At 43.0% G+C, this 27902-nt stretch overlaps 2 protein-coding genes across 12 annotated transcripts in view; one reads left to right on the top strand and one right to left on the bottom strand.

Annotated features, from left to right (window-relative positions):
- Positions 1 to 18619, bottom strand: part of LOC124616755 (5-demethoxyubiquinone hydroxylase, mitochondrial) — a 61047-nt gene extending 42428 nt beyond the window's left edge. The window contains exon 1 of one of the 5 annotated variants that reach the window (XM_047145135.1): positions 18540 to 18619. Coding sequence is in view for 1 of the 5 variants with exons in the window: in XM_047145134.1 (XP_047001090.1) it covers positions 18297 to 18320 (24 nt within the window). In the remaining 4 variants the exon portion in view is untranslated. Of the gene's footprint in view, positions 1 to 17817; positions 18165 to 18296; positions 18494 to 18539 lie in introns of those variants that run through there. The other 4 variants (XM_047145138.1, XM_047145134.1, XM_047145137.1 and 1 more) reach the window with 4 other exon arrangements.
- Positions 18393 to 27902, top strand: part of LOC124616753 (DNA-binding protein P3A2) — a 127727-nt gene continuing 118217 nt past the window's right edge. For 5 of the 7 annotated variants that reach the window (XM_047145127.1, XM_047145125.1, XM_047145122.1 and 2 more), the window contains exon 1: positions 18393 to 18483. The gene's annotated coding sequence lies outside the window, so the exon portion shown is untranslated. Of the gene's footprint in view, positions 18484 to 18570; positions 18848 to 18953; positions 19156 to 27902 lie in introns of those variants that run through there. The other 2 variants (XM_047145124.1, XM_047145123.1) reach the window with 2 other exon arrangements.

The following is a 27902-nucleotide window of genomic DNA, read 5'->3' as shown; positions in this document are numbered from 1 at the left end:
GTGCTTGACCGAAGGCAGATTGTGATGGCCCAGAGGCTCGACACGAGCATTTCGGAAACTGTACGCCTTTTTGGGTGTCCGAGGAGCGCCATGGTAAGTGTCTTCAACATGTGGTGAAACCAAGTGAAACCATGTCCAGACATTGTGGGGCTAGGCAGCCACCCCTCATTACGGATGTCTGACATTGTAGGTTGGACAGACTGGTAAAACAGGACAGGCAGCAAACAGTGATGGAACTAACATCAGACTTTAATTCTGGGCAGAGTACAAGTACAAGTTTGTCTGGACACAAAGTGCACTGAACACTGCTAACAATGGGCTTCCGAAGACAGCAGCCTATGTATGTGCCAATGTTAACACCACGACACCGGCAACTATGACTGAAATGGGCACATGACCACCGGCACTGGACATTGTGGTAGAGCATTGTATGGTCTGATGAATCCCGATATCTTCATCATCATGCTGGTGGGAGGGTGCAAATCTGTCATATTCCAGGGGAACAGCTCGTTGACACCTGTAATGTGGGACGGAGGCAAGCTGGCGGCCACTCCATTATGCTCTGGGGAACATTCAAATGGGCATTCATAGGCCCTGTGGAGCTTGTGCAAGACACCATGATAGCTAAGGAGTATTGTACACTGGTTGCAGACCATGTACATCCCTTCATAATGATCATTTTTCCCAATGGTAGTGGCAGTTTTCAATAAGATAATGCACCCTGTCACAAGGCCAGGCATGTGATGGAATGATTTGATGTTCTAGTTCCAATTGATGTACTGGCACCCCAACTCAACAGATCTGAATCCGTTCAAACACATCTTGGATAAAATTGAATGTGGTGTCAGAGCTCATCATAGTCATAATGTTCTGGCAGATCACTGTATGTCAGAAATGTTTAGATTTCTCTACTTGGCACTCCATTTTCTAGCATTCTTAGCTCCACTCACTACCTCTATATCACAAAATGAAAATATGTAAATTCAAACAGTGACAATGAACTACAAATAAAAAATGACAATCATTAAATAAACCCACAGCAACCAGAATACCAACATGCAACGAAAAATGCTACAAACTTACACATCAACTAATACTTAGGTAAAAGAGAAAAAGCCAGAAGCAGCTCTGAAGAGGAGAACCCATAATCAAACATGTTTTATTTTATTTCATGAATGCTGTAAATGTGTTGCTAGGTCCTGTGTTTTAACCCTAAGTGTTGAGTGTTGACAAGATGACGCGAGCAGTGCCTCTCTTATGAAGATGTTAATTTGTGTTAAGAATGATTAAACTAGTTGAACACTACCAATTATTATAGACACACTTCTTTTTCTTTTTTCCTAATTGCCCCCATCATAAAGTCTGGAATCTGAAAATTATAGGATGAATGTCAGAATGGGCTGATACATTTTATGCAAACAGTTCCACTTCTATTTAAGCATTCCGCTGCTCCCAGGTCTTCATTTTTGTAGCCACAAGAAACAAGAAATTGTGGTTCAAATGGCTCTAGGCACTATGGGACTTAACATCTGAGGTCATCAGTCCCCTAGACTTAGAACTACTTAAACCTAATTAACCTAAGGACATCACACACATCCATGCCCAAGGCAGGATTCGAACCTGCGACCATAGCAGCAGCACGATTCCGAACTGAAGCACCTAGAACCGCTCAGCCACAGCAGCTGGCACAAGAAATTGTGACTAGCAATTGTGTGAACAGTATTTAACACTGGTGATCCAACTCCCAAACACTAAAATGAAGATAATTTTCGAATTGCATCTTCACAAAATTAGGTACATTAATACAAGACTGATTATGAGGCACGTGTTATTTTCCAAAATTAATCATGAGTAACTTCCAATATTAAGCATTTGTGGCATGTAGTGCCAAACAGAGAAATCATCATTACATTTAGATCTGCCACTGGTTATACTGCGGTTATAGGTCTTTTCTTAGAAGAGAAGAAAGGCCATAAATGCTCCTGAAGAAGAGTTATTTAAACTGTTGGCAGTTAATGTTGTTGCACGAGTGCAGCCTTCCTAAATAAAGATGATTAAGCCTACAACATACATATATCTAAGCCTACATCATGCATATATCTGAGCAATGATTGTTATACATATAATGCAGAAAAGATAGCTCATCCCTCTGTTAAAGAGCTACACTGTGTAATGATGCTGTGTCTGGACATAGCTCAACACCACACACACACACACACACACACACACACACACAAGCAATATGCTGCAAGTTGCCATCTGGCTACTAGACAAGAAAGCATATTTTAGTTCCTTGTCACGACCGATCATCATCCTCACATGTTGCATCAACAGTGAGCAACGTTATGTTGACCAGTCAATATCACAGTAGCTTTCTGACACTGCTTTGTAGCCCCTCATTTTGCTCCCACATTGACGAGTCTGATGTTTCTGTTATGGCTCCCTTTTGAATGGCATTGAGTAATCTTCTGTAATGAATTCTTGAATATGCTCTTGGGGGAGGGGAGGGGGCAGGGAGAAGAGCACTGTCTGGTGGAGATGTAGGAACTAGATGGCAGCAAGACAAGGCACTCAGGTGCAGTGTGGGAGGCTGTAGGGGAAGGAGGGGCAGGGAGGAATGGGTAGAGCAAAAGGAGAGCAGCAGAGATGGGGAAAAGTGCAGTGGTTGCTTTGGCAGAAAGTGGCATACAATGAGGTAGATGGGACGTGAATTGGATGAAGGTGATAGGACAAAGGGGTGGAGGGGAATAGGTTCTCATAGGTTGAGGCCAGGGTAATTTTGGGAGTGGAGAATGTGTTTTACAGATAACTCCCATGTGTGCAGTTCATAAAAGCTGGTAGTGGAGCGAAGGGTCCATATGGCTGAGGCTGTGAAGTAGTCATTGAAATTAATCATGTTATGTTCAGCTGCATGCTGTGCCACATGGTAGTCAACTCTGCTCTTGGCCATAGTTCGGCAGTAGCCGTTCATCCTGTGGACAGCTGGTTGGTAGTCACACGAATAAAAGAAACTGTGCTAGGATTGCAGCAGAGCTGGTGTACGACATGGCCGCTTTCACAGGTGGCCCAGTCTCTGATTGCGTAGAATAAGTTTGTGACAGGACTGGAATGGGAAGGGCTGGGTAGATGGATTGCACATGTCTTGCACCTGGATCTTCCACAGGAGTATGATTCATGTGACAAGGGGTTGGGGTTGTGAGTAGCATGTTGGGGAGGTTGGGGTTCTGAGTGACATGTTGTGACGCTAGAGTGAGTGATGGAACACCACTTTAGGAGGGGTGGGAAGAATCTTGAGTATGATGTCCCACATACTAGGGCATGACGACAGATAATCAAAGCCCTGTCAAAGGATGTGGTTCAGTTGCTCTAGCCCGAGGTGATAATGAGTGACAAAGAGGGTGCTCCTTTTTACATGGTCCTTAGGGGTGGCGGGAGGGTTGGGGCTGTGAAGGGATATGGCACAGGGAATTGGTTTTGAACTAGGTCTGGGGGATAGCACCACTCCGTGAAGGTTTTTGTTAGACTGTCAACATACCGGGCACGGGGGTTCTTGTCACTGTAAATACCCAATCCCTGGATGGCCAGACTGTATGGGAAGAATGTCTTGGTGTGGAACAGATGGCAGCTGTCGAAATGCAGCACTGTTGGTATTTGGTAGGTTTACCATGGACAGAGGTGTGGTTGGGGCAATCAGATTTGGAGGAGGTCAATGTCCATGAAGGTGGCACACTTGGTTGAGGAGGACCAGATGAAACAGATGGGAGAGAAGGTGTTGAGGTTATGAAGGAATGGAGATAGTGTGTTTTGGCCCTGATTCCAGATCATGAAATATCATGGATGAAGGTGAACCAGACCAAGGGTTTGGGGTTTTGGGAAGCTAGGAAGGTATCCTCTAGAAGGTCCATGAACAGGCTGCCATGGGTGAGTGGCATACGGATGCCCAAGGCTGTAGTACATATTTGTACGCCTTCCCTTCAAAGGAGAAGTAGTAGTGTTTTAGATAGTAAAGAATGAGGTAGTGGGTTGAGTCTCAGGAATGTTGGGAGGGGTAGTGTTCAGTAGCAGTAAAACCAAGGGCATGAGACATGTCTGTGCACAGGGAAGTGGCATTAATAATGACAAGTAGTGATCCTGGAGGTAAAGGGGTAGAGATAGTGGACAGTCCTTGAAGGAAGTGTTTGGTATCTTTGACACGAGAGGATAGATTTTAGGCAATTAATTGGTAGTGTTGGTCAATGAGGGTCAAAATTATTTCGGTGGGGGCACAATAACCAGCTACAATAGGGCTTCCAGGATTGTTGGCATTGCAGATTTTGGGGGTCAAGTAGAAAGTGGGGGTGAGGAGAGAAGTGGATTCAGGGGAGAGGTCCTGGGAAAGGCTTAATACTTTAAACATGGATTGGAGGTTATGTTGGACTTGTGAGATGGGATCACTCTGGCAGAGTTTATAGGGGAGGAGTCAGACAACTGGCAGTTGCCTTCTGCCAGGTAGTCTTTGCAATTCATAACAACAGTGGTGGAACCTTTGTCTACAGTTAGGACGATTAGGTCAGGATATGTTCTCAGGTTGTGTATGGCTGTCCTTTCTTCTGCTGAAAGACTAGTGTTCTTAGGAAGGGACCTGGGGAAGAATGGTGGGGCCAGGTTGGCAGTAAGGAATTTCTGGAAGGTGACCCAGAGGGGAGAGGATCACAGTTGTATGGTAATATGAACTGGGAGAGGAAGAGGAAGGGTTCGATAATGGGATTAGGTTGGCTATGGTTGGAGGAAGTGTTTCCCCTGCAGAGATCAGGAGAAAGAGAGTAGGTCTTTGACAAGTCCAACATGGTTAGATTGAGTGTAGGACTGAAGGTGAGGCCTTTGGATAGAGCTGAAACTTTTGTGAATCCTTCGGGCCCTGTGCCAAATCGAGCCGAAGGTATGGGCGGGGGGGCACGTCACGGGGGTGTACACAGAGGGGCCCGGAAAAGAGGTGGAAGAGGGAAAACCTCAAGCCCAGAGAGAAGAGCTCTGACGCGAATTGCGATCGTACAACCTGACCAGAGCCGCCATTCTGGAAGATGGACGACGGACTGAGGGAACAGGAGACGATAATTGGGACGCGCGGGCATCGTGTGTAGCATAAGCTGCCAGTAATCATTGGTGGCAGAATCGCAATGGAGGGACACCTGCCTCCACAAGTATGTTGTTGACAGGGCTCGTCCGGAAAGCTCCAGTGGCGAGTCGGATCCCACTGTTAAGAATGGGGTCCAGCAACCGCAATGCGGAAGAGGATGCCGAACCATAAGCCAGGCTCCCATAATCTAGATGGGACTGAATTAACACCTGGTACAACCATAGAAGAGTAGACCAATCGGCACCCCAGCTGGTGTGGCTTAAGCAATGAAGAGCGTTAACATGCCGCCAGCACGTCTGTTTAAGCTGCCAAATATGAGGCAGCCAAGTCAACCGGGAAACGAAAACCAATCCCAAAAACCGATGCGTCTCCACCACAGTAAGAGGTTCGCTGTCAAGATAAAGCCGTGGCTCAGGGTGAACAGTGCGTCGCTGGCAGAAATGCATAATGCAGGTCTTGGAAGCCGAAAACTGGAAGCCATGCACTACAGCCCAAGACTGCACCTTGCGGATAGTGCCCTGCAGCTGCTGTTCAGCAGCTGCAATGCCAGTTGAGATGTAGTATAAGCAGAAGTCTTCAGCATACGAGGAAGTTGAGACAGATGTTCCCATCGCCGCAGCGAGCCCATTGATTGCAATCAAAAAGAGGCAGATACTTAAGATGGATCCTTGCAATACCCCATTCTACTGAACTCGGGAGGAACTACGGGAGGCCGCAACTTGCACGTGGAAGATACGAAGTGACAGAAAATTTTGTATGAAAATCAGCAGTGGACCCCGAAGACCCCAACCATGAAGTGTAGAGAGGATGTGATGTCGTCATGTCGTATCGTAAGTCTTTTGCATGTCAAAACAGACAGCAACCAGATGCTGACAGTGGGCAAAGGCCGTACGGATGCCAGACTCCAGGCTCACTAGATTAGCGACAGCAGAGCGGCCCTTACGGAACCCACCCTGAGACGGAGCCAGAAGGCCCTGAGACTCGAGCAGCCAACTCAACCGCCGGCTCACCTTGCGTTCGAGCAACTTGCAAAAAACGTTGTGAGGCTAATGCGGTGGTAGCTGTCCACCTCCAGTGGGTACTTGCCACGTTTCAAAACGGGGATTATGATGCTTTCCCGCCATGGCGACGGGAACTCACCCTCAACACAGATATGGTTGAAAAGGTCTAGGAGGCGTCGTTGGCAGTCCACCAAGAGGTGCTTGAGTATCCGACAGTGGATGCAATCTGGCCCGGGAGCTGTATCAGGGCAAGCGGCTAGGGCACTTCGACATTCCCACTCACTGAACGGAGCATTGTAAGATTCAGGGTGGCATGTGTGAAATGAAAGGCTCCGACATTCCAACCGCTCTTTCAGTGAGTGGAAGGCTAGTGGGTAATTCACAAGAGAGGAACTCTGAGCAAAATGCTTTGCTAAGTGGTTTGCACGTGTGGTGGAGTCAGTACAGACCGCTTCATTCAGCAAAAGCGCAGGTACCTTGACGGGGTTCCGATAGCCATAAATTCTCCTAATCTTGGCCCAAACCTGCGATGGAGGGGTACGGAGGCCAACGGTGGAGATATACCTTTCCCAGCACTCCTGCTTGCATTGATGAATGAGGCGGCAGGCTCGTGCACGGAGCCGTTTAAAGGTGATGAGGTGGTCCAATGAGGGATGCCGCTTTTGACGCTGGAGGGCCCGCCTGCGATCTTTAATTGCCTCAGCGACCTCTGGCGACCACCAAGGTACAGTCTGCCACCGAGGGGACCCAGAAGAACAGGGAATGGCAGATTCTGCGGCAGTTACGATGCCGGTGGTAACCGAGTGAACCACTGCATCAATAGCGTCATTGGAAAGAGGCTCAATAGTGGCAATGAAGGTGAACAAGTCCCAGACATCCTTATTCATACCCCATCTACAGGGGCGTCCAGGAGAGTGATGCTATGGCAGGGACAGAAAAATTGGAAAGTGGTCACTACCGCACAAGTCAAGTCATCATGCACGCTTCATTGGACAGGTGGTAATAGGCTAGGGTTGCAGATCAAAAGGTCGATGGCGGTGTATGTGCCATGTGCCACACTGAAATGTGTGAAGGCACCATTATTTAAATGAGAAAGGTCGAGCTGTGCCAACACTTGCTCAACAACATTGCCTCGGCCAGCTGCCACTGATCCACCCCACAGAGGGTTATGGGCGCTTGAAGTCGCCCAGTAACAGAAAAGGTGGCGGCAATTGGGCTATCAGTGCGGGCTATCAGTGCAGCCAAGATATGCTGCAGGACATCGCCATCCAGTGGAAGATAGAGCCTGCTGACAGTAACGGCCTGAGGTGTCCACACCCGAACAGCGACTGCCTCTAAAGGTGTTTGTAGAGGGTCACACTTGTTGTAAAGGGTGTGAAGGACGTAGATGCAGACGCCACCAGATACCCTCTCATAAGCTGCCCAGTTCTTATAATAACCCCGATAGCCACGGAGGGCAGGAGTTTGCATCGCTGTAAACCAAGTTTTTTGAAGAGCAATGCAGAGGAAAGGGTGAAGGCTGAGAAGTTGTCAGAGCTCAGCAAGACAGTGGAAGAAACCACTGCAGTTCCACTGGAGGATGACATTGTCCATGGCCGAGAAAGGCGTGTAGAGACTGAGGAGGCAGATTACGCCGCTGGGTCACCTGCTGCCACCGACTGAGTACCCGTGCGAGTGACATCCATTGGGTCTGAGGGTCCAGCGAGATCTAGGTCCTCAGCGGACGCCAGAATCTCTACCTCGTCCTCAGATGCTGAGCTTGTAGGGAGCAGTGGGATTGGGACCACCGCAAGGTCTGGATTCTTGGGTGCCTTCTTCTTTTTCTGTTTTTCTCGCTGTGCCTTTGGTGGTTCCGGCTGGGAGGGCTTCACACTGGGTCAGTCTCAGGGACGGACGAGGACCGTGAAGCCCTATGACCAGCGACCTGTGGTTGCTTCAGCCACTGGCAGGTGTCCGCTTTTCCACTGGTCAGAACCTGGGAAGGGAGAGCCCCAAGGGACCCATTCCTGGCAAGAGGAGCTGAAGAAGATTTACGCTTCTCCGGCTGGGAAGTGGGAACTGATGTCCCCGATGGTTGGGGGGATGTCGTTCCTGAAATAGATGGAGCAGGAGCAACAGGGAGTAAAGTGCCCCCAACCATCAACAGGGCAGGTGGAGTATGACAGATCAGAGAGCCAACTGTACGCAATGAAACAGGAGATGGTAGAACCGTTGTCGCAGTGGCGGCGTAGGTGGATGTCATTGGCACAGGATGGAGTCTCTCATATTTCCGCTTAGCCTCAGTGTAGGTCAGGCGGTTCAGGGTCTTATATTCCATTATCTTTCGTTCTTTCTGTAAAATCCTACAGTCCGGTGAGCAAGGGGAATGGTGTTCTCCGCAGTTAACACAGATAGGAGGCAGGGCACATGGAGTATTGGGATGCAAAGGACATCCACAATTTTGACATGTGACGCCGGAAGAACACTCCTGGAAATGGAAAAAAGAACACATTGACACCGGTGTGTCAGACCCACCATACTTGCTCCGGACACTGCGAGAGGGCTGTACAAGCAATGATCACACGCACGGCACAGCGGACACACCAGGAACCGCGGTGTTGGCCGTCGAATGGCGCTAGCTGCGCAGCATTTGTGCACCGCTGCCGTCAGTGTCAGCCAGTTTGCCGTGGCATACGGAGTTCCATCGCAGTCTTTAACACTGGTAGCATGCCGCGACAGCGTGGACGTGAACCGTATGTGCAGTTGACGGACTTTGAGCGAGGGCGTATAGTGGGCATGCGGGGGGCCGGGTAGACGTACCGCCGAATTGCTCAACACGTGGGGCGTGAGGTCTCCACAGTACATCGATGTTGTCGCCAGTGGTCGGCGGAAGGTGCACGTGCCCGTCGACCTGGGACCGGACCGCAGCGACGCACGGATGCACGCCAAGACCGTAGGATCCTACGCAGTGCCGTAGGGGACCGCACCGCCACTTCCCAGCAAATTAGGGACACTGTTGCTCCTGGGGTATCGGCGAGGACCATTCGCAACCGTCTCCATGAAGCTGGGCTACGGTCCCGCACACCGTTAGGCCGTCTTCCGCTCACGCCCCAACATCGTGCAGCCCGCCTCCAGTGGTGTCGCGACAGGCGTGAATGGAGGCACGAATGGAGACGTGTCGTCTTCAGCGATGAAAGTCGCTTCTGCCTTGGTGCCAATGATGGTCGTATGCGTGTTTGGCGCCGTGCAGGTGAGCGCCACAATCAGGACTGCATACGACCGAGGCACACAGGGCCAACACCCGGCATCATGGTGTGGGGAGCGATCTCCTACACTGGCCGTACACCACTGGTGATCGTCGAGGGGACACTGAATAGTGCACGGTACATCCAAACCGTCATCGAACCCATCGTTCTACCATTCCTAGACCGGCAAGGGAACTTGCTGTTCCAACAGGACAATGCACGTCCGCATGTATCCCGTGCCACCCAACGTGCTCTAGAAGGTGTAAGTCAACTACCCTGGCCAGCAAGATCTCCGGATCTGTCCCCCATTGAGCATGTTTGGGACTGGATGAAGCGTCGTCTCACGCGGTCTGCACGTCCAGCACGAACGCTGGTCCAACTGAGGCGCCAGGTGGAAATGGCATGGCAAGCCGTTCCACAGGACTACATCCAGCATCTCTACGATCGTCTCCATGGGAGAATAGCAGCCTGCATTGCTGCAAAAGGTGGATATACACTGTACTAGTGCCGACATTGTGCATGCTCTGTTGCCTGTGTCTATGTGCCTGTGGTTCTGTCAGTGTGATCATGTGATGTATCTGACCCCAGGAATGTGTCAATAAAGTTTCCCCTTCCCGGGACAATGAATTCACGGTGTTCTTATTTCAATTTCCAGGAGTGTACATCAGGATGACATATACCCAAACTTCCACCATTCAAAACACCGCATCGGGGGAGGGATATATGGCTTCTCATCACAGTGGTAAACCATCACCTTGACCTTTTCGGGTAAGGTTTCACCCTCGAAGGCCAAGATGAAGGCACCGGTGGCTACCCGATTATCCCTCGGACGCCGATGGACACGCCGGACAAAGTGAACACCTCGTCGTTCCAGGTTGGCGCGCAGTTCATCGGCTGACTGCAAATGAAGATACTTATGGCATATAATACACTGGAACATGTTTAAACTCTTATGGGGCGTGATGGTAACTGAAACATCCCCCAACTTGTCACAAGCGAGTAACCTCCGTGACTGGGCAGAGGATGCTGTTTTTATCAAAACTGACGAAATGGGAGATACGATACTGCGTGAAGAGTTTGACAGAGCACTGAAAGACCTAAGTTGAAACAAGGCCCCGGGAGTAGACAGCAAGACAGCATTCCATTAGAACAACTGACTGCCTTGGGAGAGCCATTCCTGACAAAACTCTACCATCTGGTGAGCAAGATGTATGAGACAGGCGAAATACCCTCAGACTGCAAGAAGAATATTATAATTCCAATCCCAAAGAAAGCAGGTGTTGACAGATGTGAAAATTACCGAACTATCTGTTTAATAAGTCGCAGCTGCAAAATACTAATGCAAATTCTTTACAGACGAATGGAAAAACTGGTAGAAGCCGACCTCGGGGAAGATCAGTTTGGATTCCGTAGAAATATTGGAACACGTGAGGCAATACTGACACTACGACTTATCTTAGAAGAAAAATTAAGGAAAGGCAAACCTACGTTTCTAGCATTTGTAGACTTAGAGAAAGCTTTTGACAATGTTGACTGAAATACTCTCTTTCAACTTCTATAAAAGTGGCAGGGGTAAAATACAGGGAGCGAAAGGCTATTTACAATTTGTACAGAAACCAGATGGCAGTTACAAGAGTCGAGGGGCATGAAAGGGAAGCAGTGGTTGGGAAGGGAGTGAGACAGGGTTGTAGCCTCTCCCCGATGTTATTCAATCTGTATATTGAGCAAGCACTAAAGGAAACAAGAGAAAAATTTGGAGTAGGTATTAAAATCCATGGAGAAGAAATAAAAACTTTGAGGTTCACCAATGACATTGTAATTCTGTCAGAGACAGCAAAGGACTTGGAAGACTAGCTGAACGGAATGGACAGTGTCTTGAAAGGAGGCTATAAGATGAACATCAACAAAAGAAAACAATGATAACGGAATGCAGTCGGGTGATGTTGAGGGAAATAGATTAGGAAATGAGACGCTTAAAGAAGTAAAGGAGTTTTGCTATTTGGGGAGCAAAATAACTGATGATGGTCGATGTAGAGAGAATATAAAATGTAGACTGGTAATGGCAAGGAAAGCGTTTCTGAAGAAGAGAAATTTGTTAACATAGAGTATAGATTCAAGTGTCAGGAAGTCATTTCTGAAAGTATTTGTATGGAGTGTAGCCATGTATGGAAGTGAAACATGGACGATAAACAGTTTGGACAAGAAGAGAATAAAAGCTTTCGAAATGTGGTGCTACAGAAGAATTCTGAAGATTAGATGGGTAGATCACATAACTAATGAGGAAGTATTGAATAGAATTGGGGAAAAGAGGAGTTTGTGGCACAACTTGACAAGAAGAAGGGAACGGTTGGTAGGACATGTTCTGAGGCATGAAGGGATCACAAATTTAGCACTGGAGGGCAGCGGGGAGAGTAAAAATCGTAGAGGGAGACCAAGAGGTGAATACACTAAGCAGATTCAGAATGATGTAGGCTGCAGTAAGTACTGGGAGATGAAGCTTGCACAGGATAGAGTAGCATGGAGAGCTGCATCAAACCAGTCTCAGGACTGAAGACCACAACAACAACAACAACAACAACAACAGCTCTATATTCAAGTGGCAAGCAGCTACAATTAACCTCAAAACATTTTAAGAAACTAATAATTTTGTACCACAGGTTTTTGTGTTGCCTCAATAGAAATCTCATTTTGTGTATTTGCTTCAGTTCTTATAGTGAATTAGCAACTTTTTAGCTAACACATTAAAAGATAATCAGCGTGCTCAATTTATTTTTTCACTGCCTTGTAATAAACTGCACCAGCCAAACGCAGCCCCACTGTGAATGCTATTCTCAAAGAAAGACTGAATTGGTTGACATTTGTAAGCAGCTGGAAAACACCCTGATTAGTGTCAAACGATTGGCAACTGCTGCAAATTGATGTATTGGAAGAGCTCCTGAGAGTCTCTGATACCAGTACTAGCGTTACTGCAAGTACTATATTTTCCTGTTGATCCTGTCTCCTCTGCAGAAAGTACAGGATCTGTCATTACTCGTCCACTTGACTGCGAGTGGTGTGTCAATGATAGATCAAGCTGTAATGTGCAGGGTGGACAGGGACCAGGGAGGACTAAGGGTGTTGTACTGATATCTCTAACAAACAAGTTTGAGGTGCTCTCTCTCACTGAAACTGAGCCACTTTTCACCTCATTTGGAGAAACCTGTTTTGTCCAGTGTCAGGAGGATGCAAACACAAAAGGGTAGAGTGCAATCAACTGCAGATTATGGCACAAGTTGAAACTAATGATGCCTGCCACCTGGCCTCCGAGGTCATACAGGTAGTTGGGTCATTCCAGCAACTGTCAGTTAGAAGACCAGTCGTGCACATGGAGTTTCAATAAAGCTAAGAATTTGCAGAATTGCCCCCTGAACTGATCATGACCCTTTGGTTCTGAATCAAGTGGAAGGAATGAACCAGAGACTTCAAAGATTCTGTGACAGGCTAGGCTGTGACTTCCTGGACTTGTGCCACAGGTTGAGAACTGTTTGGTCCCCATAACTATGTCAGGTGTGCACTACACATCAGAGGCTGCTGCTCAGGTAGCTGACTGTGTGTGGGATGCACACAAGGTTTTTTTTTTTATATTAGGCGACCCTCCATTCAATCCAGATAACAATAGCTATAGGAAACCCAGAAGTATCAGTGTTAGATCACAAGAAATACCTCACACAAGTAAGAGTATTAAAATCCTAATCATAAACTGCTGAAGCATTCGCAACAAAGTGCCAGAGTTCAAAGTGCTCATGAAAAGTAGTGAAGATCACATAATACTAGGTACAGAAAGCTGGTTGAAACCTGAAATTGAGAGCAGTGAGATTTTTGGAGAAAAATTGTGTGTATGCCAAAAGGATAGGCAAATGGGAAATGGAGGTAGTGTTTTTGTTGCAGGAGACAAGACACTCAAATGGTAGAAATTGGAGCCACAAGTGAGATTGTTTGGGCGAGACTTAATATCAGGGGTGGGCATAAAATGATAATTGGAATCTTCTGTCACCCACCACTCATCTTCCGACATAACCAAAAACTAAAACTTTAGAGGAAACCTCAGTTCACGTGTACGAAGCTTCTCCTATCATACAGTAATCATCAGTGACGACTTTAATGATCCAACAATTAAATGGAAAAATTACAGACTTGTTAGCGGTGGGCGTGATAAGACATCCTGTGAAACAGTACTAAATGCCTTCTACGAAAACCGCCTAGAACAGGTAGATAGGAAACCCCTCATGATGAAAACATATTGAATGTAATGGCAATAAATAGACCTGACCTCTTCGAGGATTCCACACTGAGACTGGTATCAGTGACCAAATGCAGTTTTGGCGACAATTATTACCAACATACGAAGGACAACTAAAACAAGCAAAACGATATTTATGTTCAGGGAACTAGATAAAAGAATCAGTAGTGTCATATCTCAATGAAGAACTTGGAACTTTCAGCACAGGGCAGGAGCATGTAGATGAAATGCCAACGTACCTATGCACGCACTGGATAGATACATACCCAGAAGACCAGTCCACAATGGAAGGGAACCTACACAATATAGTGTCACCATACAGAAACTCCTGAAGAAACAGAGATTGCTGGTGTAAAACAAAACATAGGGCTATAGACAGAGAGAGATGATGAATGAATTGTGTTTGGCTGTCAAGAGAGCAATGTGCAAAGCCTTCACTTACTACTGTAGTAGAATATTGTCAAATGATCTTTCATAGAACCCTAAAAAAGTTCTCGTCATATGTACAAGCTGTTAGTGAAACCAAAGTTATTTTCCAGTACCTACCAAATGAAACAGGAACTGAAATTGAGGATAGCAAAGTAAAAGCTGAAATGCTTCTCAGTTTTCAAATGTTCCTTTTCAAAAGGGGGGGGGGGGGGGGGCAGGAGAATAGTCCAATTTAATCCTTGTACCTCTGAAAAGATGAACAAAATTAATATTAGTGTCTGTGGTGTTGAGAAACATCTGAAATCATTAAAACTGAACAAAGCTCCAGAGCCAGATTTATTTTATGTATTTACACATCAAGTTCTGTAGGACCAAATTGATGAGCAAATCTCCAAGGTCATGAAACATGTCCGTACATGAAATTACAACAGAGAAGTAATAAGAGATATAAATAAAATGAACCTGAAAAAAGTCAGTCCGTAAGTTTAAGTTAACGCAATCAACAATACAACACAGATGGAACCTCTATCAGATTCTATACTGAATTTGTGGCCGAGTTAGCTGCTCTTCTAACTACAATCTATTGTACATCCCCTGAACAAAAAACCATACCCAGTTTTTGGAAAAGAGCTCAGGTCACATGTGTCTGTCCAATATCCTTGACATCAATTTTGTTGTAGTATCTTAGAACATTTTTTGAGCTCAAACGTAATGAAGTATCTTGAACAAAAAGACCTGCTCAATATCAATGGATTTCGAAAACATCGATCATGTGAAACCCAACTCGCACTTTTCTCACATGACATACTGAAGGCTTTGTATCGAGGCATTTGGGTATATGCAGTATTTCTTGATTTCTGAAAAGCATTTGATTCATTACCATATCTATGTTTACAGTCAAAAGTTCAATCTTATGGGACATCAAGGGAAATATGTGACTGGATTGACGACTTTTAAGTAGGGGGGACACGGCACGTTATGTTGGATGGAGAGTCATCATTAGACGTAGCAGTAACTTCAAGTGCACCCCAGGGAAGTGTGTTGGGACTAATGCTTTTCATGTTGTATAGGCCTACTAATGACCTTGCGGACAATATTGATAGTAACATAAGGCTTTCTACAGATGATACAGTTCAAATGGTTCTGAGCACTATGGGACTTAACAGCTGTGGTCATCAGTCCCCTAGAACTTAGAACTACTTAAACCTAACTAACCTAAGGACATCACACACATCCATGCCCAAGGCAGGATTCGAACCTGCAACCGTAGCAGTCGCACAGTTCCGGACTGCGCGCCTAGAACTGCGAGACCACTGCGGTCGGCGATGATACAGTTATCTATAATGAAGTACTATCTGAAAGAAGCCGCACAAATATTTAGTCATATCTTGATAAGATTTCAATGTGGTGCAAAGATTGACAACTTGCTTTAAATGTTCAGAAATGCAAAACTGTGCAATTCACTGTTGGAATCAGCCACAACTCATACAAATACCCAATATTGAATGATCACTTAGGCTACGCCGTGGGTAAAGCAAGAGGTAGACTTCAGTTTATATGCAAAATACTAGAGAAGGGCAATCAGTCTACACAGTAATGGAGATTGCATTAATCACTCGTGCGATCCATCCCAGAATATTGCTCAAGTGTGTGGGACCCACACCAGATAGGACTAACAGGGGATATTGAACGTATACAGAGAAGAGCAGTATGAATGGTCACAGGTTGGTTTAATCCATGGGAGGGTGTGTCAGAGATACTGAAAGAACTGAACCGGCAGACTTTTGAAGACAGGCGTAAACTATCATGAGAAAGTCTATTAACAAAGTTTGAAGAAACAGCTTTAAATGATTACTCTACGAATAAACTGCAGCCCCCTACATATCGCCCATATAGGGATTTTGAGGGCAAGATTAGAATAATTACTGTATGCACAGAGGCATCCAAATAATCATTTCTCCCGCACTCCATATGTGAATGGAACAGGAAGAAACCCTCTCATCTAATGGAGGTTTGCAGAATGAAGACGCAGATGAAAAGCAAAACAAGGATAATTGAGTAGTAGTTGAATTAAATTCGGTACTGCTGATGGAATTAGATTAGAAAATGAGAAACTTAAAAGTAGTAGATGAACAGTGTAATTGATGATGGCCGATGTAGAAAGGATAAGGACGTAGAATGGCAATGGCCACAAAAGTGTTTCTGAAGAACAGAAGATTGTTAACATTGAATATGGATGTAAGTGTCAGGAAGTCTTTCCTGAAATTATTTGTATGGTGTGCAGCCATGTATGAAAGTGAAACATGGACAATAAACAGTTTACACAAAGACAATAGAAGTTTCTGAAATGTGATTCTACAGAAGAATGCTGAAGATTAGACGAGTCGAACACGTAACTAATGCAGAGGTACTGAACAGAACTGGGAAGAAAAGAAATTTGTGGCATGACCATACTAGGAGGAGGGATTGGTTGATAAAACACATCAGATCACCAATTTAGCAATTTAGTTCTGGAGGGGGGGAGGGGAGTGCAGGGGGGGGGGGATAGAGAGAGGGGGGGGATAGAGAGAGAGAGAGAGAGAGAGAGAGAGAGAGAGAGAGAGAGAGAGAGAGAGAGAGAGAGAGAGAGAGAGGGGGGGGGGGGGGGGGGGGGTTAAATTGTAGAGAGAGACCAAAAAATGAATACAGTAAGCAGATTCAGAAGGATGAACGTTGCAGTAGTTATTCGGAGATGAAGGGGCCTGCGCAAGATCGCGTTGCACAGAGAGCACCATCAAACCCGTCTTTGGACTGAAGATGAGAACATGAATAAAGATTAATAGTACACTTGCCAATAGCTCTCAAGCGCCTTTGTATTATTGCATTGTGATCAGTGGTCAGTGCCTGAACAGGGGACATAAAGTGTTTTCAATATCCTCTGCATAGATCAATTACTAGAGCTCCTAAAGCTGCTATTAATGGGCTATAATGTACAGTATCCTCATTGTAGAACCATCAACACTATTGCACCCAATGAACAATACTAGCAAGGCGCCTCCCCCCCCCCCCCCCCCCTCTCTCTCTAATTAAAACAGCACCAGAATAGACATGTAATTGAAGCTAATAAGCCAAGTTTTGGCTTTTGCATTCCCCGCTACATCATGTTGTTCCATCTCATTTCATGATAGTGCCTAACAAGTTATCTGACCAATCAGCAATTACTTTAAAACTGCACTTTTTTTTCCTTACGTCTGTCATAGAGTATTTGTTTCTACACAAATCTACTGCTAAACACTGAATTTAACGACAGTTCTTACCAGATCAACACCTATAAAACTTCCTGAAGGCAAGCCAAGTATTATGCTTATTTATGTCGAAATGCTGTGATGTTGACTATCTGACAACAAATTCTTTTCGAAGTTGGTTATGTTCTCAAAAATCACATACTTTGTCGTGAAACTTTAATATCAGTAGCAGGTAGAACAGCATTTTGGCTTACACTTAAACCTAATTTACTGGTGAGATTTTGCATATCTAAAAACACCACCCTTCTTTGTGGTTGTTAACAGAACTCTTCACATTTTACTTCCTTTGACGGAAAAAATAACTGTACTGCAATTTGAACCTAGTTCTGGGTGAACTGCCTATTACCACAAGACGCACGTTACGTGGTAATGACGGAAAGTTTGTGAATGGACGGAATTACGTTAAGAACAAAAAATAAAATCTCATATGAAGTAATGCTGAACGTTATAGTTTAACTTAGGTATTATCTGTATAAAACACAACCTGGCGCTTTCTTCCTCCTCTATAGACGGCGGACGTTATGTCGAAAGATCAGTAATGTAGACGCATCAGTTAACAACTGACATGGATACCCCTACAATACTTAAATCCAATGGAGTAACCTACTTGTAAGTTTCACTGGTCAAACCATCCTCGTGTTACAAGGTAATTCCAGTCTCAACTCCGCATTTCTATTCGACACACCCAGAACGGTAAAAACAACTATAACCGCGAAACTCTTCCGGTTATAGAATATGCAATTTCCGCAGCAAAATATTTGATTGCAGCCTAGACCAATCTGAGCACCTTACAATTACTTACAAGCAGCATCCCATAAGATGCTCATTTCAAATTTATACGTCGGTATATCTGATTCGTTCAGTAACCTTATACCGACAGTAATTATGCACAACCTTCTTAGCCACTGCTTTCTAGTAAAAATATTGGTCGTATACTGATAGCCAACGAAACTTAGAGCTTACTGTTTTGATATGAACAACAACCATCACAAACACTTTTCAGCGTCTGACACAATTTTTGTCTTTCGCTGATAGATGGCAGGCATATTGCGCGATCTACTCACACATACAGGCGTTCGAGAGCGCTTAGAGAGGAAGTAAAAACGCGGGAACCAAAAGCTCAGCCTATGTCACAGACAGAGACAATAAGGTATGTCTATAAGTCTTATTACGCATAGTGCGATAGCGGTAGTGATTATTACTGACTTCTATGACAGATTTCTGCTTCACCACTCAAACATTTCGTATCGTCTGCTGAAGTGGCTTGTGCGCAGGCTCGGGCAAAATGGCGCCTGTGAATATTTTGTTGGACATTTCCTCGGAAAGTAAGGTTTCGATCGATATTCATAGAACCTTGCTGGATTTTTTAGCTATAGGTGTTTTACAAACATGGTGCTGTCGTTGAACCATTTAGATACGTAATTAGTGATTGGCGTGATTACTTTCTCCCTAAGTTTCTTCGGAGTGGAACCGGAGACATGTTTTCATGTTGAAATGACCCTCCCTTCACGCAGGTGCGTACGCAGCCGTACTATCTGGATTTTAACTGGGCCTGCTCAGTGCTGTGCCGCGCATTTCTTGTTGTGTAGCGTAAGTTAAAGCACTCGCTGAGCTTATGCGCCGCCAGTTGAGCCGATAGTAGGCCTGAGAAACATAAATATAAGCGTTATAATGGTTCATAATCTGTTGTGGTTTAAATTATTCGAATATAGGGTGGCCATATTTCAGTTTATCCCTGTCTGTCCTCAAATATGGGCTTATCAACCCCCTTGAACAGACAAGACGAGATACTCAGTGTATCACTTCGGTAGTGATATTCTCAGTAAGTAAAGAAAAATAGAGCTTTTTCTGTTACACTTGACATTTATTACAGTGATAAGGTGATTGCTAATCGAGATAATGTCTCATCCCATAGTTCCAAGTCAGCCCTGTTTACGGAATATTGATTTTCACGATTGATATATGTTGTTGTTTCGTCATGCTTATAGTTTATTCCCGCTCATTTGGTGCAGTGTATTATAAGTTGCTCATCGGAAGTTCGAAATTCGAATCTAGGGAAAAGCATTGTCATAGGCCTATTGTTACGGTTTTAAAAAAATATTGAAAAGTGGTGCTTATGCTTTGGCTGAATTAAGGACCTTTGTGTGCTAGCGTATGATAAAATAAAACTTCTAACACTTGAAGATCGTTATGGGGCACTGTTGTGCCGATATGTTAATTTATAATGTGGTACGTTCTCCTTTTTCGTGTTACAGAAAAAATTCACTTCTCTCTCGTTGTTTCATTAGGTAATGACGGAGCCTCAAGAGGAAATACGCAATACATTCATTACTATAATATAAACATAAGTTTTGCATCCACAGTCTGTATCACTACGCTTAAAATATATCAGATCTTCTCTTTAATTCCTACGAAATGTCACGAATATACTTCCAAAAATATTTAATTCCGATTATTTAACACCTACTAATACGATTTATACCCTTCCTTCATGCATTACCCACATTGCCTTAGTGTTCGTTCAGTCAAGACAGTTTTATTCCCACCCGTAATTATTTTCACATTGAATGTTTAACAGATAACGCATAGCAGCAGCACATTCACATATTGCTTTATCGTATTGATAAACAGACACTTCCACAAGCATGAAAAATTAAATGTCTCCTACATTGTTTACTTGGATCTAGTGTCAAAACTTTCACTTCACTTCGTGACCGGTAGTAAACAGAAGAAAGGTAGTTTCCTTTATGTGAAACAACCAGATTTTTAGTGAAATTACTATCATAGTGCCAAAATAGACTTTTATGGATTTGTTTTGAATGCTTTTTGTACTGAAGAACAAAGATTGAAGTATTACTTTTGACAGAGCTGCTATTAAATTATGAAACATTTGGCACTTTCAACAAACAGTAAATCATTTTCACAAATCACTGTTTCACACTGGAATAGAAGGGAGAACCGATAGAGGTACACAAAGTACCCTCCGCCACACACCGCCAGGTGGCTTGCGGAGTATGGATGTAGATGTAGATTGTTAAGTATTGTATTTATTTGTATGCACATCTGCTGCACATTAAAGAAAAAAAAAAAAAAAAAAAACAATCTTAGTGCCTGACATAGGAGAATGTCCCAAAAGCAGCTTATATTGTCATGTTCATTGAATAGATGATAATGCAGAAATTTTGTAACTGTTTACTAAAATCACAGTATTTTATATTGTTGGAGGCAGTGATTGTTGTTACAGATATTTGCTGATACATGGTGCTATTATTCTAAATTTTTGTTTTTTATTGTATTACTTTTCATTGTATTGTATTGCACTGGTATTGGCAGTTTAAGTGGACAATGAAAATTGTGCTTTGGCTCTTCTCATTGCCATAGTGTAATAATCGTAAGGAGATGTCAGTCACCAAACTTATTTCTTTTATCCTGTCAAACAGTGCAAAATCCAGAATGGAATAGCGATGGTATTATGAAAAGGATAGATTGCTACTACCCACCATCATGTTTTTGTGAATGTGTGTGTTTTCTTCTTTAGAAGAAGGCCTTTTGGCTGAACGTCAGATGTATAGCAGTATCTTTGTTCTGCTTATCTGCGACTCATTTCCTCTGTATGGCGAGTAGCAGTCTGTCCCTTTCATAATATTCCTTTATCCTGTTTACACAATGAATAAATGGGTGAATAACAATCTAAGACACGTGGGTGGTAGCTATTGCCTGTTGAAATGTCTAGTTTATTCTTAGACCTTTCTATCGAGGGAAACTCCCCATCGCATGCACAACCCCTTACTTTCCCGGATTTAGTGGTAAGAGGGCCCAGTAGACAACCTGTCAAAACCAAACACAGATCAAGCATGAAAACAGGTAGTAGTTGTATTAAACTAAGAAAAAATAGAAACACTCCAAGGAGAAGTGCAACATAGAGCAGCCTGAAAGAGCAACAGCGTCATGGTTAAGTGGTCATGGTGTTGAATTTTTTATTTTCCGCGCGGTTCACTATATTGAAATTTGTGCCTGTGTCGTGGTGTAAGGAAGGGACTTAGTGACAGTTGATTCTGCAAAACTACTGTTAGCAGCTGAAAGGAAGTGGCTTTCAAATGGGAACGACAAACGCTTTATTGACAAGGCAACCAGTCAACCGAATCCTTCACCGGAACACACATCTGGTATGTCATAGATGGCATTAGTGACAGTATGTGCCATCATAGGAATTTCTTATTGACGCACCTAATTTGTAAGGCTGATATGTGAATCAGATATGCCTCCTTGCCCGATTTAGGCTGCAACAAATGAAGACAACAGTTACGCAATCTCACAGTTTTGCTATTCTCTGTCAAAACATATGTTTTTTAACTTTTCGAAGTTTCGTTTCATTTTGGAAGTTTTGACTCTTGAATTCCCTTGTTGTAACATAGCTGACACCTATTTTTTTAAAAAAAATCTATATTGTATCTCACCTGCTCTCACTATTCATCACATTTACTAGCAACGGTAACATATTAATACTTACCACATGACACATATTCTATAACCAATGTACAGTATTAAAACTGCCCAAACTACAGATATTCCAGTAACCGGATGGACAGTTCATAATAGTGTGAAAAGAAAAATAAATTTCAGGGGAGAGTTTCAAACACAGCTCATCCTGTGTACAGTATTTTATTATTATTTATTTTTCTTTTTTTGACAGCTCAGTATACCTTCTACCTGTTTTCATGCTTGATCTGTGTTCAGTTTTTGATAGGCTGTCCAGTGAGCCACCTTATCACTAAATATTAGGGGGTTGTGGTGGGGAGTTTCCCTTATAATTCACCCCCCCCCCTCCTCGTCCTCCTCCTCCTCCTCCTCCTCCTCCTCCTGCTCCTGCTCCTGCTCCTCCTCTATGGGGTTGGCATTGTTATATGGTTTGATTCAATGTTAGTAACATTGGTGGGATGCCCTTTCATTCACCACCGCTACCCACGGGTCGGAATCTGTATCCCTTCTGTCTGCCTACAGCTTAATGGGTACCGGAGGTGGGATGTAGCTATTTACCCAAGTAGATTTTGGAAACTAATTGAAAACTAATGGGTACCTGAGGTGGGATGTAGCTATTTACCCAAGTAGATTTTGGAAACATAATTGAAAACTATGTTCAGGCTGGCTGGCTCACCAGCCCTCGCCATTGACCTGCAAGGCATACTTGGTCATGAGCAGGCTTGACTCCCTAAATATCCCAGAAGCTGTGTGCTAATCTGCTTGACTGTTGGAATCCTTCTCAGACCTTTCTAAGATGTTGCACATTTGTTCACTGTTTTAAATGACAAGGACATACTCCCTCTATGACTTAATGTGGATAAGTGCCTGACTGCAGTAGCAGCAAACATTGGTTTTATGAGAGAAAAATATACCAGTAATAGTCCTACTTATTTTTGCCACTGCTATCCCATTTTGAGAATGTACATTGAAACACATTAATTGGCCCTACAGAACAATTAAGCAGACATTTCAGAGCATTTAGAAGTTGTGGGCGCAACAGTGAGGGTGAAACTCGTTTTCAGAATACTTCAATGTAAAAGTGTACAGTGGTGCCTATTTGCAGTGTTAGCCAGTTAAGGAAGACACACTGACAAAATTTTATGTAAATGAGGTCAAAATGCTGGTATATAACTTTAAAGCCAGATTGTTTAGTGTGTTGATGTAGAAATAGGCAAGTGTTTTATGCATGTCAAGATGTATTTGATTCATTTCCTAATGCATAACTTCTTCAGTCATTCACACTAAATCTTAAAAATGACTAAAATATTGCATGCATTAACATTATGCTAACTGTTAAAAAAAATGTAAAAATGAAGCAAACGTACAAATCTTGGGGGGGGGGGGGGGGCAGAGAGAAAGCACAAAATGGAAAAAAGCAGGAATGGCTTGAGGAGAGATTAAAATTTCCAGAAGCATGCACCACAGTGGGAAAGGTAGCTGCTGCACATAGGAGAATAAAAAGAAAGCTTTGAACAAAGAGAACTACTGTACAAATACAAAGAGCTAAGATGGACAGGAAGTACTAAGCAAGGCAGTGAAGGCTGAAAGGTGGAAGGAACAGGTAGGGGGTCTATTCAAAGGAAACAACCTCAAAGACAATACTACATTAAGGGAAGAAAAAGTTAAACATGATGGGAGAGCCAAGTTTTGATACTGTGAGTGTACTTTGTCAGAAGCACTGAAAGATCCAAGTTGAAACTAGACAGCTGGCGTAGATGACATTCCCTCGGAATGATTCTTTGGGAGAATCAACAGTGACAGAACTATTCTCCTGGCATGCAAGACACAATGCAGGGGGGGGGGGGGGGGGAGAAGAGTTCACACTTCAAGAAAAATTTAATTATTAAGAAAAGAAAGGGTGGGTGAGGGGGGGGGGGGGTGTTAATTGATAAGTGTGGATATTAACAAATCATCCATTTAACAAGTCATGGTTGCAGAGTACAGATGCAGTTTTACAGACAACAATAAGATTGGCGGTTGCAGAGTACAGATGCAGTTTTACAGACAATAATAAGATTGGTGTAAGTCAACATGAGGGGAAATTCGTTTGGGTGCTGTTGGAATTTAGAACATTGAGGCAGTACTGGCCTAAAAATTTATCTACACCCATCACCATTATTTGGGCTTCTTCCCTTCCATTCACATGGGATAATCGATTGCTTAAACTTCTCTGTGTACACTGCAATTAGTATAATTTTGCCTTAATACCTATGGGAGTGATATGTAGGAGCTATAGTATATGCTTAGATTTATCACATAAAGTTGGATCTTGAAGCTTTGTAAGAAAGATTTTACAGGCTAATTCACATCTATCTTCAAGCGTGTGTCAGTTGCTTTTTCAGTATCTCCGTGATGCTCTCCTATGGATGAAACAAACCATTGATCTTTTGTCTTTCGTGCTGCCCTTCTGTGTATGTTAAGTATCGCCTGTTAGATTTGGTATGAGACCCCCCACACTTAGCAATATTTTCTGATGGACTGCACGAGTATTTTGTTAGCAATCTTGTTTGTACAATGTTTACATTTCCCTAGTATTCTACCAGTGAACCGAAGTTTACAAACTGTTTTATGTAAGATTAGGTTTATATGTTCATTCCATTTCATATTGCTACAAATTGTTACACACAGGTGTGTATAAGCTGACTAATTCCAGTTGTGACTCATCAATATTCTAGTCATAGTACACTACATTGTTTGTTTTGTGAAGTGCAAGACTTTACCTCTCCGAACATTTAAAGCAAGTTGCCAAAACCAGTTTGAAATCTTATCAAGAGCTGACTTAATATTTATGCAGCTTTTTGCAGATAGAAATTCATTACAGATAACCATGTAATCTGCAAAATGCCTTAAGTTCCTATTAATATCATCTGCGAGGTCATTAACATAAAACATGAACAGCGAGAATTCCCACACACTTCGCCGGAACACATCTGAAGTTATTTTTATATCTGTTGATGACTCTCCATCTGAGATGTATGCTGTATCCTCCCTGTCAAGAAATTCTCAGTCCATTCACAAATATTGCATGATACTGCATATGATTAAACTTCCAATGATAATTGTAGGTGTAGCTTTGTGTTAGGGTGAAGTGGGGTAAGTGTAACCATGGGGTTAGTGTAACCACAGCTTATGGTGCCTTAAAGAAGCTGTATTTTTACCTCTCACCTATCACACATATTAATTTACTCCTTTCTTTGTTATATTTAACCATAAGTTGCCAAATCTGACATAAATTAGTAATTAATTTTTGGACTTGAATTGACATCTACATTTTCACTCTGCGAGTGAGTGACACGCTCAGAATTTGGTAGTCTGTCATTCTTGCAGTTTTAAAGATAACTGCACAATTTTTTGGTTACAAACTAACTTTTGCATGACAATTTCAAATATGAGATTCATTTTACTCTACTGATAAAGCTCTTGATATGCCAGGCATGGTTACACTTACCCCAACTTTTTCCTATGTGGGGCAAGTGTTTATCCCCCCCCCCCCCCCCCCTTCCGGTTACACTTGCCCCAAACAAACTTACCGGAACAGATTTATTTATTTAAGCCGTAACCTTGTTTTTGCTATCACACTAGATCAACTAAACTGGCCTTCCTGTACATATGGAGTTTGTGTGAGATATATTTTATTTTTGTCTACTATATTTTTAAACCACGTTTCCTTTTATAAAATATGACACTGTCCGATAGTGTAGTCCCACTGGTAACACAAAGAAGGAAAGAATTGCACCACGAGCTGAAGTTATCACTTTTCAAGATGCCATCTATAAAGAAAAAGTTTTCAAAGGAAACAAGAATAATAATGAGAAAGCAAAACGAAAGAGCATTATCGACATAAAAAAGGGCTTGGTAATGAAAAGTAAATCTTCCAAACAAAGTGCTGTTGTGGAAAAAAATCCCTGATTGCTCATGTGGGTAACAAAAAAAAGACTCGAGTTGAAGCAACAAGTGAAGAAAGTGAAACTGAAGGAGGCCTATCTTTAATAAGTGGTGATGAAGGAAATGGGATCATAACAACACTGGACGATCTCAGGAAAGAAATGATAAACTGTGAAGAAGAAAAAGAGACAAACTTTTTTGAAGCCAAAGATAAAATTACAGTTGGAATCTATGTTCTGGTAGCTTTTGAAACAAAATGTAAGAAGGTTCATTTTATTGGCCATGTTACCAAAATTAGTGATTTAGGAGATCCAGAAGTGATTTTCCTCAGGTGCAAAAATAAGACAAAGCATGGCACCACATTCTACTGGCCTGATAGAAGAGATGAGATGGAAGTTCCATCCTCTGACGTCATTCCAGTGCTGCCTGAGCCTACTTTGTCGCAGGGGAGACCTGACATTTGGTGTTAAATTTTATTCATACAAGATTCAGTGACTAAATAACAGTTAGGGTCTAAGTGTGAATATAATAAGTTGAATTAGGGCAGTTTAGCGTTAAACACAAATTTCCAACAACTTGAGTTCAATTACCATGGAAAATAATAGAAAGTGAACTTATAAAGTGAATTTTTCTTTTCTCTTGATACTAGATATTTTATTATTTTTGTTAAATTGCCTACTAAAGAAAAAATATTACTTTTGTAGAATTTAAACTAATAAATTACTGGCCTAAAACAAAAATAAATCATTTATGAAGCATTCTGTTTCAGTGTTTTATGGTTTAGGCTAACACTTATTTTTTAGTTTAGCTAACATTTTCTGTGTATTTCATAATATACAAAGAGGCGTGTGCAAAAAAGTTCATATCTTGAGTAAAATTTAAGATATTTTAATAATTTAAAAATCCTCAAGTTCAGTAAAAATTGGGTAATCAGGTCACTTACCCCAAGTCTCTTTTACAATGCTCTGTATGGGTACAACAATGCGGGGTTACACTTGCCCCGAACCATGGGGCAAGTGTAACCTCACAACACAAAATTTTGAAAACAATTAATTGACCCTATAATTTCTTTTTTCAAAAACAAAATGTAGATATTTTAAAAGTCAATAAGTTAAACTTTAAGTATGAAAAATTTCAAAATCATATCTTCAATAACAAGTTGGCAATTTGGTGTCAAAGTTGAACTATGCCAAAACGTGGTTACACTTACCCCACTTCACCCTAAATACTTTTCATGAAGTCTGCAAAACTCTGCGTCTACCTGACTGCCTTGATTGAACTCCGCTGGGCCCTGGATCTCCGTTCAGCTTTAACCATTTCAGCTGTTTCTTAGTGTCATTGACTTGCTGTTACAGTCATCATAGCCATGGTATGGGAATTGAATTGGGTCAATAATCCCACTGGATGTTCGTTTGTAAAGCATTTAAAAACTGAGATTTTGCTTTGATTTCCTCAGGCCATAGTTGGGCTTTCAAATTTTGAAATCAAAAAAACGAAAAAAACAAAAAAACATTTGTAGCTAGTGTTAATTATATTGACCTTTGCCACTACTGTTGTCAAGTCATGTGCAGTATCTGGTGTAATGTGACCATTTGGTAGTTGCTCAAATCAACTTGGCCACAGGGATAGGCTCTTCCCTCATATGGTTCCTGCAGCACCATGTTCGAGAACCGTTCCCTGTATCTGGCAGGAGAAGTTGCACCCTCCTCTGGCGTCTACCGATGACAGGGCTTTCTCTCCCTGAAAATCTACAGATCAGAGATCCATCACAAGTCAGTGGCTAGAGGAGCCATGGACTGTGGGTCTCAGGGCTGCCTGCTCTTCTTCTATTCCTACATCTGCAGTTGATAAAACCGCAGAGGAATATTGACCACCAAATGATGTGAAAGCGAAGGAGAAATCTCTGCAAAAGGCTACTCTTATGACCCAGGCAGCCCCAGATTTGCTTGTGCTGTCAGATACTGAACCACTGTTCATTGATGATCTGCAGCTACTGTTGACACAGTGATACTGGGGTATGAACTGTCCTCCACCACTAATCAGGATACTCTCAACGTGATCCAGTGGAACTGCCATGAATATTACTGTCATTTGCCAGACCTACAACAACTAATTTCCTCTTGTTCTCCTATCTGTGTTGCTCTCCAAGGAAAAAACCTCACT

This window comes from Schistocerca americana, chromosome 5, assembly GCF_021461395.2.
Source record: "Schistocerca americana isolate TAMUIC-IGC-003095 chromosome 5, iqSchAmer2.1, whole genome shotgun sequence".
NCBI classification, from domain to species: domain Eukaryota; kingdom Metazoa; phylum Arthropoda; class Insecta; order Orthoptera; family Acrididae; genus Schistocerca; species Schistocerca americana.
The sequence above is the reverse complement of the archived record's forward strand: the minus strand, read 5'-3'. Positions and strand labels throughout refer to the sequence as shown.